General features: G+C 49.2%; 1 protein-coding gene across 4 annotated transcripts in view; it reads right to left on the bottom strand.

Annotated features, from left to right (window-relative positions):
• The window catches only part of SEZ6L (seizure related 6 homolog like), a 178,584-nt gene that overhangs the window by 42,061 nt on the left and 116,192 nt on the right, over positions 1-20,331 (bottom strand). For all 4 annotated transcript variants that reach the window (XM_032395098.1, XM_032395099.1, XM_032395100.1 and 1 more), the window contains exons 5-9: positions 18,753-18,938; positions 14,647-14,812; positions 12,270-12,436; positions 11,669-11,863; positions 10,024-10,162 (exon numbers count right to left, since the gene is read on the bottom strand). In XM_032395098.1, the coding sequence (XP_032250989.1) occupies positions 10,024-10,162; positions 11,669-11,863; positions 12,270-12,436; positions 14,647-14,812; positions 18,753-18,938 (853 nt within the window). The remainder of the gene's footprint in view (positions 1-10,023; positions 10,163-11,668; positions 11,864-12,269; positions 12,437-14,646; positions 14,813-18,752; positions 18,939-20,331) is intronic.

The following is a 20,331-nucleotide window of genomic DNA, read 5'->3' as shown; positions in this document are numbered from 1 at the left end:
CAGAGAAGTGGAGTGACTTATCCAAGGTCACACAGCAGATAAGTGGAAGATCTGGGACCTGAACCCAAGATTTCCTACCATGAGCAAAGGGCTTTTTCCCTCTCCCGCATGTTGGAGGCATCGTATAGAGAATGAAACATTACCCGAGCCTTCTAAATTCCAGGTACCTGGGGGTGCCTGGGTGGCTCAGTCGGTTAAGCATCTGCCTTCAGCTCAGGTCATGATCCTGGGTCCTAGGATAAATCCCCATGTTGGGCTCCCTGCTCACAGGGAGCCTGCTTCTCCCTCTCCTCCACACTTGTGCTCTCTCTCTCAAATAAATAAATAAAATCTTAAAAAAAATAAATTCCAGGTACCAGGTGCCAAGTGCCAATCTCATCTCCTTCACTCCAAGAGGTGGGATCGTAGGCCAGTTCTTCACCTCTCTGAGCCTTGGATTCCTTCAGTAAAATGGGGATGGTGAGGGCCATCTCATAAGGCCATCGTACACAGTGATGCCGTTAGGAGCTTTGGACGGGGAACCAGGAGCCCTGAGTTCTAACCCCCACTCTTCCCTGGCCTAGGCAGCTTGAGTGCAAACATGATTTCAAAGCTCTGTCCCTCCCCGTGTCCACGCTCTTTGCAGCAAGGCTTCAAAACACCCGCCGTCAAGAGGTGGAGTCTCTTTCTCCACCCTTTGAATGTGGGCTGGCTCTTGCTTTGTGACTTGCCATAGGATATGGCAGATGATGCTGCTGGGCCAATTTCTAGTCTAGACTCAAGCGGCCTTGAATGCTGCTTCTCATCGTCTTAGAACCCTGGCTGGTGACCATGGGAAGAAGCCTGAGCTAGCTGTTGGAGGATGGAACAGATAAGCCATCCCTAGGCTAGCCCAGACCCTCTGATGGCCAACCCACCCAAACACCTAAGAAATCTTCAGAACCACCTACCCAACCTGTTGCTGCCCAGAGATGCCCAGAGACGCATGCGTGAGCCAGCTGAGAGCAGAAGAACTGCCTTGCTGACCTGGAGATGCGTAAGAAATGATACAAGCTTGCTGTTTCATGCTGTTGAGTTTGGGGGTCATTTGTTACACAGCAATAGCTGACTGATAGAGTAACCTCGGGACAGTGTCCTCTGATTTCCAGGCCTCAGTTTCCTTATCTGCAACAGGATGGGATTTGGGCTCTAGGAACTTTGCTGTTCTTGGATTCCTTACAACTTTTGGCTCCGGGAAAATCCCTTTTCCCTCCACTAATGGATTGGAAGGTTTTTATTTCTACCGGGGCCTTTGCTTCCATGATTTCTGCTGGACGTCTGTGCTGCTGGGGTCAACGCTGCCCTCGACTGCTGACCCTTCTTTCTTGCCTGGATCTCAAGCTGAATTCTTGCAGCCCAAAGCAGCGACATCCCTGTTTTAAGAACTGTAGTGCCTCTGGACAAGGCACTTAATTTTTAGGGCTTGGAATTAACTTAGCACAGAACAGGGTTGGCAGTAGCTGAAGAGAAATATTCCACGGCTATCAATCATATGGTTACTGGGCTTTGTTATTAGGTCCTTTTATTTTCTGGTTAGAGAACCGTGTTGGGGCCCATAAACAGGGAGAGATTTGGGGCTGGGCTCTGTAGCAGAGTCAGAGAAGGCAAGCTGGATGGAGCCTGGCTGAAACTTTTTTCTTCCAGAGATGTATGGTTATAATAGGTCCCAGGAAATGGTGGGCAAAGGGGGAAGGCACCTCTCTGAGCCTTAGTTTCTTCTTCTGTAAGATGGGGCTAGGTATTTGTCCCTTGTGGAGCACCTCTCTACTATTTATTGTGGGGTTACAACACTGGCTTTGGCCCAGGAGATCTAAGTTCGAGTCCTGACTCGGCCCCTCCCCAGCCATGTCCTCAAGCAACTTCGTCTCTCCCAGCCTCAGTTCCCTTATCAGTAAAAGGGGATAACCATGGGGTACCTGGGTGGTTCAGTCGGTTAAGCATCTGCCTTTGGCTCAGGTCATGATCTCAGGGTCCTGGGATCGAGCCCTGTGCTGGGCTCCCTGCTCAGCAGGAAGTCAGCTTGTCTATCTGCCCTTCCCCCAGCTCGTGCTCTCTCTCTCTCTCTCAAATAAATAAGATCTTTAGAAAACAATAAAAAGGAGGGGGCACCTGGGTGGCTCAGTCATTAAGCGTCTGCCTTAGGCTCAAGTTATGATCCCAGCGCCCTGGTATCGAGCCCCGCATCGGGCTCCCTGCTCAGCGGGAAGCCTGCTTCTCCCTCTCCCTCTGCCACTCTCCCTGCTCATTCTCTCTCTCTCTCTTTCACTGTCTCTGTCTCTCATAAATAAATAAAATCTTTAAAAAGAATAAAAGGGGATAGCCACTGTGACATCACCTAAGTGTCCTGGTAGGAATGAAATGATTTAATACGGGTAAGGGGCTCAGCAACTTGCAAATAGCAAGTGCTCGATGAGTTTAAGACATTTTTTATATGGTGTCATCATCAATGAAATAATGCATGCAGAGTATTTAGCATAAAATGCGGCACAGAGGAAAGGGTGAAAATAGAGTCGACTGTGGTTATTTGCTGATTTTAGGTCAGAAACTTTACTAAGAACTTAATGTTATTTAACTAACTCACACACTCATCACCTCTCTCTCTCTCTCTCTCTCATCCAACAGATATTTATCGAGCACCTGCTGTGCGCCAGGCGCTGGGGATAAGGAGAACAAGCATCCTGTTGTGAGTCCGGGAATGGCCACCTGCAGTCACCTGTCCGAGACCACAGAGCTAGTGGGGGTAGCAGAGCCAGGATTTAAATGTAACTCTTTTGGACTCTAGAAGCTGTTATGTCTCCCTGTCATGTGGCATTTTCAAGACTGTGACTGCCCAGTGTGCTCAGTGTCTGCAGCCACACTTAGGTGGTTTTTCTGGTCCCAGTTCTGACTTGCTGTGTGATGCTAGGCAAGTTACTTCCCCTCTCTGGGCCCCTCCCAGCTCTTCCATTCTGAGATACCTCCACCAATAATTATTTAGTTCTTTTATTTTCCTTTCTATGCTTTATCTTGAGAGAGAGAGAGAGAGAGAGGGAGGGAGGGAGGGAGAGAGGAAGAGAGAAATTTCAGAAACCCTTAAGGTTTTAAAAGACTCATGCTCAGTTGTGTTTTAGGTAAGCTGATGGAGCTGAGAGGTACATGATGGGTTAGGGAATAGGCATTGGGGGTATGAAGGAGGTTTAGCCTGGGGGGGTCCTGACTCATTTTAAGATCACACACCCCCCTTCCCACCTCTAACGCCAATAATGCAAGGCAGACGGTTCTAATTAATGCCGCAATTCAGGGCATCCATTTTGGTATCTAACCGTCCCTGTTTTCACAGCTCCAGGGTCCTGCTCCCAGGTGCCCACCCTGGAATGCCCTTCCCTCATTCCAGCTTGGCCAACTGACAGTCTTCAGCATTCTGCTCGGATGTCACCCTCTCTGTGACGGTCCCACAGCCAGCAGGGCTAATGCAGCGTCCTGCTACCTCCCCCATCCTCACCCCTCCAGCCACACCATTCAGCCCGCATCTTGCCGGGTTGTCTAATAATGGCACCACTTCCTGAACTTTGAGTTTCTGGAGGCCTGGGAGCCTCCCTGGTACATCACAGAGACATATGGCTGGTCCCCCAAAAGCCTGTTCAAGTCCCTAAAAATGGAGGCTATGGTGTGTATGTTAACCCTGGCTCAGTCCTCTGTTAGCTGTGTGACCCAAGAATGCCACTTAACAAGCTCTCTGTCATTTGCAAACCCAGGACGTGGTGACCATAATATCTTACAAGGATTCCTGGTAATCCCAGTCTCCATTGATGAAGTGCCAGGGACGTGCCGGACCCCATGCGCCGCACTTTGCCTACATTCTCTCTAATGTAGGTAACTTCCCTTCTGTAATGATCTCTACCCCCGTAGCTCTAATTTATGCCATTATGATCTCTGCATAATAATGTGTCGTAACGTGCATCGTGCTCTCTATTGCTCATGGGTATAAAGCCTGCAGCTGGGGTGGGGGGGGTCTGGCACATAGTAGGTCCTTTATAGATGCTGACTCACTGGAGACGAGAGGCGAGCGCCCACGGCATCAACAAACCCGCCCGGTAGATGAAGGGGAGAAAAGTCCCCCTCTCGCCTGCCACGTGTGGTTTACGTGGTTTACGTCCTCGTGACTCAGCAGACAGTGCGCAACACCTACTACAGGCCACCTACCCCGCTCAGTCAACAGTGCAAACTCCTTCCCCCTCACCAAGGCGATAAGTAACAATTGCAAGCGCTTAGGCGGTGTGAGGGGCCCTGAGGACAGAATTATTTTTACTATCAAACCCAAATTGGTTTACTAAAACTGTCAGCGGAAACCAAGCAAGATAAATTAAACCCAGCAGCTCTCGGGCCTCACGTAACCCTGGCTGGTGAGATGCTATTTTCACTCCGTCTGTGGGAGGAAGGGGGTGCCAGGTCCAGATGCCACGCCGCCACGCGCGTGCCAGAGTTTGCCGGGGAGAGCCCGAGGCTGCTGACCGGAGGACTCGGCTCCCTTCGGCAAAGCTTTAATCCCTGTTAACGGCTTAAAGCCCTTCCCCTGCTGCCCAGTTTGGGCGAGTGCAGACTTCCTAATGCGGCTTTCAAGGCCCCACCTAATGCCACCGCCGCCTGCTGGTCCTTTCTCATCGATGCTGCCTCTCTCGCATCCCTGAGCTCCAGACACACGGGGCTTCCTCTGGCTCCTTTCAAGGGCTGGTGGGGATCCCAGACCCTGGAGGCATGGCAAACAGAGTCTGCATCCTATTCTGCCAGTTCCCGGCAGTGGGACCTGTCCGCCCCTCAGCTTGCTCATCTATCAAATGGAGATGCTGTAGAATGCCGTCCCCAGCATCCCTGTCATTCTTGATATTCTTACCTTGCTTCACATTTCCCCATAGCACTTAGCGCCACCCAACGTACCACACATTGTCATCTTTGTTGAAGCATGTCACCCCCTCCAACCTAAAATGTTTACATCCATGAGAACAGAGGGATTTATTTTTTCTGTTGGATTCCCTGCTACAACCACAGTACGTAGATCAATGCCTGGCCCATAGTAGGTGCTCAATAAAATCAGAGCCAATGAAATCAAGACGCCTTCTCATGGCCATACAGCCATGAGGTTTCAAAGCCAGAATGCGAACCCAAATTCATGTCCAGCTGCCTCCAATGCACAAGGAGGGGGAAAAAAGGTCAGAAAAATATGGAAAGCCCATCGAGATGTGGCTTTCTTTTATCGATAAGTCTATATTTATTACATGACCAGCAATGTTAAGAGATAAGATTTTGGTTAAAAGCTATCAAGTAAAATAATTATCGTGGGAAGACCCCCAAGAGAAGGTTTTATAGAATTATAGTATCAAAGGATTTGCCATCACAGACTTAGAAGCAGAATCTAGAGTGGGTCTTCAGTGGGGGTCAGCACCCCCAACCCAGTGATGGCCAAAGAATATCAAGAATGGCACAGAGATGCTGGGGCACCCGGCTGGCTAAGTCAGTGGAGCATGCGATTCCTGATCTGGGGTTTGTGAGTTTGAGCCCCACGTTGGGTGTTGAGATTGCTTAAAAATAAAATCTTAGGGCGCCTGGGTGGCTCAGTTGGTTAAGCAACTGCCTTCGGCTCAGGTCATGATCCTGGAGTCCCGGGATCGAGTCCCACATCGGGCTCCCTGCTCAGCAGGGGGTCTGCTTCTCCCTGTGCCCTCTTCCCTCTCATGCTCTCTGTCTCTCATTCTCTCTCTCAAATAAATAAATAAAATCTTTAAAAAAAAAAAAAAAAAATCTTAAAAAAAAATGGCAGATGCTGATTTAGATCAGGGTGTTGGGGGACATCTCAGAGGAGGCGATTTGTGAGCAGAGGCCTACAAGAAGCTAGGGGGTGAGCTATGCAGGATATTCAGGGCAGAGCATCCTGGGGTTGGGGGAGGGGGAGTAGAGACAGCCAGCACAAAGGCCCTGGGGTATGTTTGTGGCACAACAAGGAAGCCAGTGTGGCCAAATGGAGAGAACAAGGAGTGGAAAGGAATGAAACAGGAGACGTGACCAGGGCTAGATCACATGGGGCCTTTTGTAAGAACTTTGGCTTTTACTCTAGGTAAAATGTAGAGCTACTGTGGGCTTTGAAGCAGAGCATGATGTGACTTGCTTTAGGTTTTAACAAGATCAGTCAGGGTGGTGGGTTACAAACAGCCCCAAAGGGGACAAAAGCAAGAGCAGGGAGACTAGGCAGGATGCCTCTGGAATAATCCTGGGATGAGACATGGGGGCCATGGTGGCCGCGGTGGGGGTGACACACGTGCTTAGACTCTGGGCATCTTCTGATTCTTGAATTCTAGAATCAGTAGGAGGTACTGAGGACTCGGGGACAGGGTGTGCAAGAACGAGAAGAACCCAATTTGCAGTGAGCGTGCTGGAGCCGGCAGCTCACACTGGCTCACACAAGTCAATTGTTAAACGTCCGGGTATCTAGCGATTCTGTTGGCACTGTGTTAGTAGCTCAAAATGGGCCATGGTGGGAGTATTTGCACCACAGAAATTGGCAAATGCTGTGAATCAAGGTGTTTCTCCCCACCCCACTGCCAAGAAAGCCAGTTGTTGGACACACACCCATTCTACTGGTCTAGAACAATCCCAAGTCCTTTTGTCCTGAGCAGCTGGTAGAATGGATGATTCCTTACTGAGACGGGCAGGTGGGGTGAAACGGGTTTGCAGAAGGGGAATCGGGAGTTTAACCTTGGGTACCCTTTATTCGGGAGGCCTTTTAGACACCCCAGGGAAGAGGTCAGAAGGCAGGGAATACGAGTTGAATAGAGTAGCTGTATCGCCCCCATAGGATTACTCTGGGGAGGAATTAATCCGTGTCTACAAAGCACTTTGCAAATAGGAAGCACTCAGTGATGAAAATTGCTTTCTTCATCACGGCATTGAGAGAACCTTCATCCCTATCTAGACCAAAGCTTTCAGACTGGTGGCCCCTCAAGTCTGGACCCAGCCAGCAGACACTTTTTTTTTTTTTTTTTTGGAGTGGGGGAGAAGCATTATTCTAAAAAACCCCAAATTTAAATGATTTCCGGTGGGGATGAACTACCCCTTCCATCACAGATCCCTCCCCTCCACATCACCCCACACTGGCCCCAGATCCCATTCTCTGTTACTTGCCTGGCCCTCCATGAGTTTGAGTCTGCATTCTCTTGGCTCAAGGCAGCCCATTGCTTTGCAGAGGGGGAACGTGAAGCCCAGAGAGGCTTGGTGCCGGGTCCGGGGCTGCTCAGGGCATGGAGGAGGGAAATCGGGGCTCCTCTCTCCCCACCAACACTCATATCTGGGGCTGCCAGGATGATCGGAAGAAAGAACATCTTCCCCCCCCCACAAGGGGTCCCTTCCTGATGTGGATGCCAGTGGTGGCCTGGCTTTGAGGAACCTAAATGCTCAGGTTCCTGGATCGGCTGCCCCGTCGCGCTCTCTGCAGTGGAAATAAAACCCCATCTAGTGTCAAGCGGAAGGTTAATTGAGTATTTGATGCCTAGAGAGAGTGAAATCAAGGGCTCCATTTTCCTGTTTCCTCATCCAGGCCTGTGACACCAAGGGGAGACATGGGCCAGTCTTGGTGAAGCAGAACCGCACGTCTGGGGGACACGCTGCGAGGAGAAGGCCACTTAGTGCAGCAGAAGGGGGGAGCATGGACAACTTCTGGGGGCATGGGGCTGGGAAGACCTTCTGCAAGAGAAGCCAGGATACCAGGAGTTAGTTTATCCTTCTCCTGGCTGAAGATTGAGGTGGCTTGCTAGGAACTTCTGATGGTGGGGTGCTCATAAACCAGGACCACACATTCATATTTACCATCAGGGCAGTAGGGAGCCACAGAAGGCTTCCCAGAGGAAACAGCTTGAGAAAGGAGTGCTCTATTTGAAGCTTCAGCTAAGAAGATGCCAGGTCTCCCTTGGACCCTTTCCCTCCATAACCCCTACCTGATCTCCACGCTCCAGCCACATTAAACTTCTTTCAAGTCACTAAGCTGGCCACCTGCTCTCTCACTTCCAGGCTTTGCACATTCTGTTCTCACTGTCTGGGACACCCTTCCTTTTCCCTCATCATTGCCTACGTTCTCTTTCATCCCAGCTCAGAAAGTCCCTTCCTCCTGGAAGCCCTCCTTGGTTTCACTCAGGCCTCCTCAGCGGCCTGTCCTCCCTATCACCGCTCTCACCACACCACATATAGTTTCATGTCTCCCTCGGCCACTAGACAGTGAGGGCAGAGATGGTTCTGTTTTCTCACATCTGGACCTCCGGCGCCTGGCTTAGTGCTTGCACACAGTAGGTGCATATGTATTCCCCCCCCCCCCCAGAGCTAATAGAGACCATCCAACCTGCTCCGCTCCAATATAAACTTTACTGCCCAAGGGGTAGCTGCCAGAGCCTTTCCAGTGCCTACAACTGGGCTTGGCTCATAGTAGACAACTCAGAAACTGCTTCTTGAGTGAATGAGCACTTCATACGAGACTCTAGAAGTCAGAGAGGTGAGAACAGGAGGAAGGGGTGAACTGCCACGGAGGAGTGAGCGAGGGTGGGAACGGGCAAGGGATGCTTACAGGCTGCCTCCAGGAGCCGCGAAACACTGATGTTCCAAGACCCTTGTAACCGAGGAGAAGAGCCAAAGCCAGAGAGGAGCCCAGAGGAAGCAGCTGGGGAGGGGTGGGGGTGGGATTCTGACCCAGGTTGGCCCGGCCCCAAGTCTGCAAAGGGCAACTGTGAAAGGTCTGTAAATCTTCGATTTGACTGGAGCAGAAGATCCTGGGGCAGCCTCCGAGGACACCTCCCCAGCCTTTAAGGGACAGCTTCAAAATTTTATCATAATTTTGCAGATAACTCCCCTCTTGCAAGTCTCCTCTGCAGAGCAAGGCAGCCTGGGTCTCGATTCCCAGCCGACTGCGTTTCTACTTCAGGCTTGAGGGGAGCGCTGCCCTCCCCCCTACACCCCCCCCCCCCCCCCCCCCCCGGGGCCGGCTGCCCCCCCCCGCCGCCCGCGGGGGGGGGGCGCCCCCCCCCCCCCCCCCCCCCCCCCCCCCCCGGCAGCCGGGGTCCTGGTTGCCTCCAGAGAGGCTCTTCAGAACTTGGCATTCCCCGCACTGCCCTCCACTGTCCAAGCCACGGTGTCTGGGTCTGCCCAGAAGCCCTTTCTTTTCCTTCTCTAGACATGACCATCTGTCTCTGTCTGTTTCTCCCCATCCCTGGGGAGTTCAGCAGGGGGAAAGTTCTGGATGGAGCATCTCATAGGCACCCCCACTGAGTACAGCAAACAGCCACACAGCCGGGTAACTCCATCCATTACAATAGTTCTCCATGCAGCACCGGTCTCCTGAGTGCCCACTCTGTGGCAAGCTCTGGGTTAGATCCCGGGACAGAGATAAATCAGAGCAAGCCCTGTAGACTACACGGACCTTCGGGTCCGGTTGAGAGAGACAGATAAGAAAACAACCTGCTATGGTACAGACGGTATTCGTTATACCTCCCCCCTCCTCCTGACCACACTGGCTGTTCAGTGCTTCGAAAATGCTGTGCTTCTTCTTGCCACAGGGCCTTTGCTTATTCTGTTCCTTTCAGATATATTTACTGCAGCTCATTCACTAGTTCTGAGCTTTAGTATCAGATCCTCAGGGAAGGCTTTTCTGACCTTCCTCTTTATATCAAATCCCCATTATAAGATCTCATAGCACCATTCATGTATCCTTACATTGCTCACCAAATTTACAGTATGCCATTGTGTGTGCATTTCTACCTTTAATGCCTGCTTCCTCCGTAGACGGAATGTCTGGAGGCTAGGTTGTGCATGATGTTTTCATTTGTCTGTGCGTGCGTGATGTTGTCGTTTCTCCCACCACTGGGACTCCAGCTCTGTGCACACAGTCCCTGACACCTAGCAGATGCTTCATTAATACTGGCTGAAAGAACAAAGTGGGAGCCATCTCTTCCCCAATCAGGCTGGACTGGAGGTCCACCCATCACAAACACTCACAACTGGATATCTAAGAAGATCCGTTTCTCCTCCCCTACGTGAATCTTCCAGATACAATCTTCACCTTCCACATACGGCTCTGGCCAGTTTGGGGACAGCACCACCCCGGCCACGGCAGAGAGCTCCCCACCACACATGGCTGTAGAAGACAGAGACAGACAGACAGAGACAGATGCACGTTATTCAGAGGAAGCCAGTATGGCATAGGGATTAAGTGAGGGCTATGAAGTCAGACTGTCACGGCTCGCCATGTACCAAGAGCAGGTGCCTGCCCCTCAGGCAGTCTGTGCATGTGTGGGGGATGATTAAGTTAGGGCTGGCTGCCTGCCTCCGTTAGCTGAGGGTTGGTGAAGGAGGGGCTAAGGGCGCTGTGGTTCTTTGAGGATCAAGGACAGAGCTTAACGTTCCCGATGATTCGTCAACAGCCCTATTCTTGCGCAGGGTGAATAGTGACTAACAGACGCTACATTTCATTCAAGTGGGCCTGGGTTCGAGTCTTGCCTCTGCCCCCACAGACTCAATGACGAGGCATGCAAGCTTTTGGAGTCTCAGTTCCCTCTCTCTGTAAAGCTGCAATAACACCACTGCTCGCTGGCTCTGTTGGGTTATTCTGGAGTTTAATTGAGCTCATGGGGGTCAAATGCAGCAGAGCACCTGACCCAGGGTAAAGGCTCAATACTTCTTAGTTAACATCATTGCCAAAGGGCCCAGCTCTGAGCTGGAAGTAGAGATGTGGCTGTGCTCGGCGCCTGGCTCTTTAAATTCCACTCTGTTTACCGCTTTGGAAAGTTCTCAATGTGGCAGAGGCCAAAGCACCAATAAATTCCGCTCTGTTAAACCAGCACATTTAATACAGGGATCAATCCCTCACCACGACAAAGCTGTGATTTCATGCCAACCGCCATCCAGGCGGCGGCTGCCGGAGCCAGGGCTATCTTCATTACACCACATGCTCCAAGTGCATCCAGGCTCAAGGGGGCTCTGTGGCCTTGAATATGGGAAGAGAGGCAGGGCTGGGCAGCGGGAGCCCATGGAAATGAGGTTCTACCCAGCCAATGCTGTCCAGAGGGGCTCAGAGCACAGGGCTCTGAGGACAGAAAAGACCCAAGTTTCATTTCCACCTCTGCCAGTTACCCTTAGTCTGTTCTTAGGAATATCACTTCACAGCTTCAGGTTCCTCACCTGTACATGGGGTCAATACTATGTACCTCACAGGGTCGTAGTGAAGATTAAATCAGATAACGCACACGTAGCCCTTGGCAACTATTATTAATATCATCATCATCATCATTTATTAAACTCAGGGCTGCCATGTGTGGTTGGGTGGGTTGTGCACTGCACAAAAGTACATAGCAAGGGGGTTATAGAGGAGCTGAAATCTACACAGAGATCTTTTCACTAAGCTATGCACTACAGGGTCTGTGCTTGGAGGAAGGGGCACCTTTAAAAATTTATCAATTTTGTAATTTTCTTAAGGACAAGCGACAAATCTGACCCAAAGGATAGTGAGCCCTGGAAAGGGTTCTAATGCTAAAATTGGTTATGTAAATTTGTGATATACTTCTAGACTAAGCCCTTGGCCTTTTCATCTGAGGGGCTGGAGGTCCCTGAGGCACCTCAGGAGGAGGACAGTGGGGCCACTCACCTCTGCATAGGGGCTCTGTGTCATTCCAGTATGGGTCCCGCACGTTGATGCACTCGATAATGGCCGGACCCTGCTCCAGAGAGTGGCCAGGGTCGCAGGTGAACTCCACTGTCGTTCCGATGTTATAGGTCGGGTCAGATGTGGTGAAATTCCCATTCTGAATGTAGGGCTCATAACAGTGGCCTTTCTCAAAGGCTAGGGTGGGGATACAAAAGAGGGGGAGCAGCTCAGATGAAGCAGGGGCTCCTCACAGTGCTCAATCTCAGAAGATGGGTCCCCTCTTGCTGTTTAGGGAAACTCCAAGGAAAATGGGCACCAGATCCCGTGTTTCAATTCCAGTTGACCAGCTGAGGGCCCTTGGACCATTCACTTCGCTTTTTGGGACCTCATTATTTTCACCTCTAAAATGGGAATCCAAACCTCTGCCCTCCCAACCCTGCAGAGTCTGCCTTTGGAAGTCAAAGGGTCAGTCTGGCTGCCTGGGTCTCCGGTGCCCTTAGCAGGTCAGATTTCTGGCTCCCAGGACCCAGCCCAGCTCTGCCGTGCTTCCTCTTTGCCCACGCCATCACCCAGTATGGGGGAGGCCCCCGGGGACACTCACCCTCGAACCGGATGTTGAAGGCTGAGGCTGCTCGCGCCTGGTCAGACGTGAACTCAATGCGGATGCTGTTGCCCTCACTCAGCAGACCCTCAAAGGGGACGTTCTCAGTTTGGAGGGAGTCATAGAGAGGAGCAGACTTGTTGGTCAGGCCACTGTAGACCATCATCCTGGAGGGAGGAGGAGGGGGAAGGACAGGAGGATCACTACACCTGTGCAATGAATGCCACCTCTGGAGCCTCATTTCCAGACGCAGATCCCGACTTTGCCCCTGACTTGTCCAGACAAGCTGCACCACCTTATGCAACCTGTTTCCTCTTCTGTAGAATGCTTGTCCTGGACTCATGGATGGATTCTGAAGTCGTAGGAAAAATGATGTGTGTGATGTAATGAATCAGACTAATTAATGGGTACTAATTTTTATGACTAATTGAGAAGAAGAGATTAGTGGGCTGAAAGAATGGTAGTCAGACAACCCAGAATCCCAGCGCTTTGACCTTTTGAGCTGTGTGACTTTGGACAAGGACACTTCACATCACTGAGACTCTGTTTCTTCATCTGTAAAATGGGTACAATCACACCTACTTACATCAGAGTATAGGGATTAGAGGCCATGTGCATAATGTGCCCAGGATAGAGTAGGTATATGAGTCAAATTTTTAAAAAAAAATTTTTTATTGTTATGTTAATCCCCATACATTACATCATTAGTTTTAGATATAGTGTTCCATGATTCATTGTTTGTGCATAACACCCAGTGCTCCATGCAGAACGTGCCCTCCTCAATACCCATCACCAGGCTAACCCATCCTCCCACCCCCCTCCCCTCTAGAACCCTCAGTTTGTTTTTCAGAGTCCATCGTCTCTATGAGTCAAATTTTTTAAGCATTTGACTCCTAACAGGCTCTGTCTTTTATTCCGATATCCTAAGAGTGCTGTGTATGGAATCAGGAGTTCTCATTTTCACTTCCCAATTCTCCACCAATTGGGTTTATGTAAGTCTCAGCACATCGTGGGCCTCAGTTTCCACAGCCATGAAAGGAGGGATCATAACATCTCTCCTACCTATCTTACAGGTGGGCTTTGAGAATACAACAGGATCAAGTGCCCTCAAAAATAAAATGTGCTACAAAAAATGTTGGTATTCATTTTTACTGTTATTAAAACCATTTGATACTTGACTCCTTGCTAGTCTTGGTATTTTTAAAGAAATTATGCAAAACTAGGGAAAGAAATAGTATACAAATTAGATAAATTTCTTTTATGGAGTCATAAACAGACATTTTAAAATCCTCTGAGGTGTTTTTTTTTTTTTTTTTACTGTGACTCATAAAAAGGGCTTATCTTATGCTGCCCAGATGAATTTCTAATGTTACCAAAATGCATAACTGTTGAAGCCACAGTTTGTTCATTTTGCCATGTGTCCACTGTGGCTGGGATGAGGAGGGGCCTGGCTTCCTAGTCAGCTCAACCAGCTCAAAGGGTGGGGGGCAGTGCTGGGGAGTTAATGTGTCCAGGAGCATCTCTCATCTAATGACGGATGGGGGGTGGTGGTAGATAAATACCCCAGCTCCCTCACCCTTCCAAAAGGACCACTCTGAGGCACGCTCAATAGTTTCTTAGAGGCCCCCAGTGGATAGAGCCCCAGCTGCCCCCATGGTCACTTGCTCATTAGCACAAACTGTGTTGACTCCTTTCCCTTCCCTGCCCACTGTCCCATGCCTCTATTAGTGCTTCCTAGGATTAACTCCCAAATGAGCGACTTTCCCTAACATCCTTGTCCCCATGTCCATTTCCAAGGGAACACAACCTAAGGCAGCAAGTCTAAGCAGCTAAGGTCCTATTTTCTAGAATATTCGAGAATATTCTAGCATAAAGTCATAGAATATGAAAGTTTTAAGATTCTGGATTCTATGAGTATTACTTAGAGTTTACAGACATGCTCTTGCTTAAGTATCGCCTTGTAACTTCTCCCTAGCTCCTTCCTGTCTAGTATTTCCACGTCAGTTTCCTATCAAACTGGAAACCACGTCTCGCTACTTCTCTCCGGTTCTCCATGGAGCTTAATACGTGTCTGGGTGTAGAGCAGGTGCTCAGCGAGTGCTCCCTCCTTGATAACTGCAAAAAGGGATGTGCAGGAGAAATAGGCATCTTCCCCTATTCTGATATGCGCCCTGGGGCGAGTCCCTTTCCCTCTGTATGTCTGAGGTTCCTTACCTGTAAAAGTAGGAGATCGAAGATGGTGTCTAATATCTTTGCCAGCCTCCCCAGCCCTTCCTTTCTCTACCTCCATGAGCCATTTCAAGACTCCAGATCCCTAGCCACATTCCGACACTCTGGGAAGGAAGGAGGCTGCTGGGGTAAGCCCTCAGAGGCTTACCTGTTCTTCTCATGCAATGACAGCCTCTCAAAATGCAGGTGTAGCTTCTGGCCCTCTGGAGCTTCGATGGTCCACACGCAGAACTGGCTCCCATTGGTGTTTCCTGGGTAACTTGGGGAGAGGACCCGGCCAATGGTGGCATTGTGCACAGCCCCTCCACAAGGGGCTGGGGTGGAAAATAGGGGGGGTGATCATGAGAGGAGAGCAGTGAGAGAGATCCTCACCCGTACCCCTTAGTGTAAAGCAACAGGATTGGAAGAGGGAGACATGGTAAAAGGTTTCCCATCTTGGACGAGGTTCATCTTGTTTGAGAGGAGACCCCATCCCATGACCGGATCCACCCCCTTGTGTGTTCCATGGTAGGGAACAACTGTGATTTAAGGATTCTTCCATGGTGCTGGCTGTGCCCTGATTCTTCACTATAAGATGGTAATCAAGGACATAAATAGGCAGTCCACAAAAGAAGAAATACACTTTTAGTATTTAGTAGGCACTAAAAATGCACTTAGTAAGCACTAAAAATGCAGCCTCACTCATAATGAAAGAAAGGCAAATCTAGATTGTATTCTATTTTCATCCACCTGATCGGTCAAGGTAAAAGGCAGTCATAACTTGCCAATGGGAAAGGTAGTGGGAAATGGGCATTCTCACTCATAACTGGTTAGAATGCAAATTGCTATGACCTTTCAGGCAATTTGGAGAAAAATCTAGAAAGTATGTTCCCAAACTCTGACTTAGTCATTAAAGTTCTGGGAATTTATGCTAAAAAGAAGATTTGGAGATTTTCACCAAGATTTATGAATGAGAGTGTTCACTGCTGACATGATTTTAAGAGCGAAAAATGAGAAGCAACACACATGTCCACTCACAGCTGTTTGGTGGAATAAATGCACTCCATTCACATGCTATTAAAAATCAGGTTCTTAAAGAATACTTGAGAATATAGAAAAATGCTCCCTATATTTTAAGTGGGGGAAAAACAAGTTACAAAATGGTCTGTCTGCCATACTTATTTCAATGAGCTATTTGCAAAAATCTATTGAGACCATAAATACAAAAGTGATTTGCTTCTATCTTTACACTTTTGAATTTCTTGAAAAAAAATTTTTACCAGAATATATCTTACTTTTATCATAAAAATTGAATGAAGAAATATTAAAAAATAATTTGTGAATGGGAGGGAGATAGACAAATGTGAGAAAGTAGTCTGTTTCTTATTTTTAGGAGATACTTGGGTCTCATTAAATGTTTGTTGAATGACTGCATGACTAATAAGGACTTGCAGTGGGCGAAAAAGGTAGATAGCTCTGTTCTGCTCTGGATTGTGCTGATTTACAGCAAAGACATTGCCAAGAAGCCCCTTCCCCACCCCCCCAATACTTCTTTCAGCACCATGGACAGAGGTGTGTGTGTGTGTGTGTGTGTGTGTGTGTGTGTGTGTGTGTGCCTGCCTGCCAGTCTGTCTGTGTCTGTGTGTGCCTTTCTGTCTGTCTCTCTCCTGACTGCCTTCCTGTCCTAAAGTGGAGGTTTAAACCCCACCTGTGCCACTCACCTGCTGTGGATCTAGAACAAGTCATGGAAACTCTGTGAACCTCAAGTTCACTATTAAAGCATGTTAATGATTCCACCCTGCTTATAGGGCTGTGGTGAGAAATCAATGAAATGATGCACGTAGGGGACCTGGCACCATTCCTGGCACAGAGTAGGTGCTCAAAACACAGCCAGCATTGTTGTCCAATGGCTCAGGAGCTGAGGAGACGGAGGACACTGTCCCTGGTGGGGGGCACCGGCCATCTGTCCTCCCCAAGCTGTTGCTCATCGGCTGCCTCTCTGCTCCCCTTCCTTGCCTTATTAAGCCAACTGATGGCTCTGTTTGGCTCCAATTTGCCAGCGGTAGCTCCCCATCCATCTTTCTTAGCACAAATTGAGGCTTAATTCCTCTCTGATTTCACACATAGATAAAAATTAACGTGAGAGAGGCACAGAGCCCAACTGCCCTATGGTTTGGATTTTTTCCTTTTGTTAAAAAGCAAAGAAGAAAAATTCTGAAGGGCCTTGGGGGAACAATACTGCAACAATCAAATCTCTGAATGTGTCATCAGGCCTCATTTGCTTTCAGATTCCCCTGACTCTGAATGCCTGGAAGGAAGGAATAATTTATTATTGTTCCCAGTAGTCTCCTTGTTCTTGGCTTGTGCCCTGGCACATAGTAGGTGCTCAGTTATTACAGGCGACCTATGCTCTCTTGACTACCATTGGAAGTTTTGAGAATCTAATAGGGTTTTGCTCTCTTGATAGTTGAGGATGGTCAAGGCTATGCCTAGGGGTACAGGGACGGTGTGACATAACCCGGAGCTCCTCAATCTATAATGTGCACGCGAATCACACAAGGGCATGCTCAAATGTAGATTTTGATCCAGCTGGTCCTGTAGGGGGCCCAAGATTATACATCGGTAATCATCTTGCTGGTCTGTAGACCACGCTTTGAGAAAAACAGCTCAGGAGAGAAGGGCTCTGGACTCGTTTCAATTTCTGTCTGGTGACTTTGGGCAAGTAACTTCACCTCCATGAGCCTCTGTTTCCTCATCTGTAAAATGGAAGTAATGGTTCTCATCCCGTAGTATTGCTGTGAACATTTACGGCAGCCCTGGCAACGTCTCAGTATCTATTGACTGGGTTCAAAATGTGGCAGCAGGAACACCAAAAGCACAGCCACAGAAGAAGAAAACAGATAGATTCTACTTTGTCAACATGAAAAGCTTTTCTGCATCAGCGAATACTATCAAGAAGTGAAAAAACATGGGGTGCCTGGGTGGTACATCGGGTAAGCACCTGACTCTTGGTTTCAGCTCAGGTCGTGATCTCAGGGTCCTGGGATTGAGCCCCAGGTAGAGTCGGGCTCCACACTCAGCAGGGAGCCTACTTGTGGAGTCTCTCTCTCCCTCTCCTTCTGCCCCTCCCCCTGTTCATGGTCTCCCTCTCTCTCAAATAAATAAATAAATTTAAAAAAAAGAAGTGAAAAAACAACCCACAGGGTGGGACGAGATATTTGCAAATCACATTCCTGATAAGGATCTAACATCCAGAATATATAAAGAACAACAATAAAAAGACAAAAAGTTAAAAAAAAAAAAAAACAGGCAAAGGACTTGAATAGATACTTTTCTTAGGAGATCTACAAATGGCCAGGAAGCACAGGAACGTTGCTCAGCATCATTAGCCATCAGGGAAATGCAAATCAAAGCCACAATGAGAAAGCTTCACGCCCACCAGGACGGCCAGGATCATGAAAACAAAACATAATAACATAGTAAGTGCTGGCGAGGATGTGGAGAAATCGGAACTCTCACACAAGCCGGATGGGAAAGCCAAAAGGAGAAGCCTCTGCGGAAAAGAGTTTTACAGTTCCTTAAAAAGTTAAACAGAGAATTGCCATATGACCCAGCGGTTCCACTCCCGGGTGTGGACCCAGGAGAAAAGAAAACATACGTCCACACAAAAACTGGTACACAGATGTTCACAGCAGCATCACTCATCATCGCCAAAAAGTGGGAAAAACTCCAGCGTCCACCAGTGAATACACCGATAACCACACAAGGTCATATGGCTCAGCCACAAAAAGGAACAAGGTACTGACCCATGCTACGACATGGGTGAATCTCAAACACACGATCCTGAGCGAAAGAAGCCAGTTGCAAAAGACCAGGTATTATATGACTTCCTTTACACAAAATGTCCAGAATAGGCATATCCGTTGACACAGAAAGCATGTTGGTGGTTGCCAAGCATTGTGGGGGGAGGGGAAAGTGGGGAGCGAATGCTAATGGGTACAAGGTTTCCTTCTGCGGTGATGAAAATGTTCTAGAGCTACAGAGTGGTGATGGTTGCATGACGTTTCAGATGTGCTAAATGTGGCTAATGGTAAATTTTAGGTGATGTGTACTTTTTCACAAACTAAAGATTTCAATGGCAGCGGTTGTCCGTCTTGGGGGCAGTCTCTTCCCCTGGGCTGTGCACCTATCCCTAAGGTCAGTCTAATGCCCTGGGGTTGTTGTCTCGCCTCTGAGGGGACTATCCATGTCTGGTCCGGTGAGGTGGGAGCGTACCTGAACAGACGGGCTCCTCGCTGCTCCAGTGTGGCTTGGAGGCATTCATGCAAGTCAGCGCCTTGGCGCCCTGGAGCTCATAGCCCAGGTGGCAGTGGAAGTGGGCCGCCCCGCCCGGGTGCAGGTCCATCACCGTGACATCCCCGTAGTCGGGCCGGCGGGGAAAATTGCAGCTCAGCATGAAGGCTGGAAGAAATGCAAAGGCAGACGGTTATCCCTTAGGAGCGGGGAGAGGAAGAACGTGACCCACATCCCGGGAGCCAATTTGTGCTGAGGAGAAAAGATGAGGCCCCTGTGGACTCCAGAGCACTGGCGGGGGGCGGTATGTGGGTATTTTTGGAACTCTCGTTGATCATATGAAGAGGAGACCGCCAGATTGGCACTTTTTCTGGGCTCCAAGGTCCCCACCCTGTCTAAGAGAGACCACAGGTTTGGGTGAAAAATGAGTTCCCACACCTCTTGTGAGCCTCTCTCCATGTGGACGCAGAACGTCCTTCTCCTTGGGCGTAGGAGGAGCCGTATGACTCAGGTAAGTTTAGTCCTGCCAGCACGAACATCTTCGGTGTTTGTTAAAAATGCACACACGCTTGGACCAGAACTGGAATAGGCAGCTCTTCAGGAAATACTAAAGGATAGGACAGCCTGAAAATAACCATCCTGGCACACACAGGCGTGGCCTTTGGAGGAGACCAATGTGAGTTTATGTTCTTCCTCCCTCCCTTAGAAACTGTGTGACCTTGAGAAAGGGACACAGTGCCCTGAACTTGGCTCTCCTCATCTTTCCAGTGGAGTTGACAGTCATCCCTACCTCACCGGTGGCAGTAAGGATTAAGCAGGGAACACCGAGATAGAGCCTCCTTAGTCCAACATCTAGCTGGGGGCTGTAGAAGGCTCTAGGTGGCCATGCTGAGCTCCTCAATTCTCCTAAGAGGATGTGAAATCCATCCTAGCTGCCCCTTTCGGCTGTGTGGTCTCATCACTCCCGCTGCATGAGATATCGGTAATCCCAGAACTCACTGAGAGGATTACATCCAACCCAAGGGCTCTACAAGCTATTTCTTCACCCCCATTCTGTAATGAACAAAGACAACAGCGGGTTGTCTCAGTCTTGGAAAGTGGTGATGAGGCAGGTACTCTCATAGACACTCATCCCCCTGTTTCAGAAACATCCAAGGGCAAAGTTTCAAGAGAACTGTTTTTCCAGATGTTCAGTCAGTATGATGCCAACATGGACAGTGCCCAAATATCCAGATGTGTGAGGGCGGACTCCACTCTCCGTGCAGGTATCTGGCAAGGACACAGAGGAGCTTCTGGCTCAGGGAAGTAACCTGAGGTCATGGGAAGGGCTCCAGAGGTAGGTAAATGGGATGAGAGGGAGAGAGAGAGAGAGTCAGCCAGCCAGAAGGAAGGGAGAATGGAGGGAAGGAAAGAAGAGAGGGAGAGAAGGAAAGGAAGAAGTAAAAGAGGCAAGGAAAGAGGGAGGGGACTGAGAAGGAAGAAGGAAGGAAGGGAGAGAGAAGAGCAAGATGAACAGAAAGCAAGAGAGGAGTCTCAGAAACAGACAAAAAGGAAAGAAAGA

The sequence above is a fragment of the Phoca vitulina genome, unplaced genomic scaffold (assembly GCF_004348235.1).
Source record: "Phoca vitulina isolate PV1807 unplaced genomic scaffold, GSC_HSeal_1.0 scaffold82, whole genome shotgun sequence".
NCBI classification, from domain to species: domain Eukaryota; kingdom Metazoa; phylum Chordata; class Mammalia; order Carnivora; family Phocidae; genus Phoca; species Phoca vitulina.
This window is presented reverse-complemented; position numbering and strand designations above follow the sequence as displayed.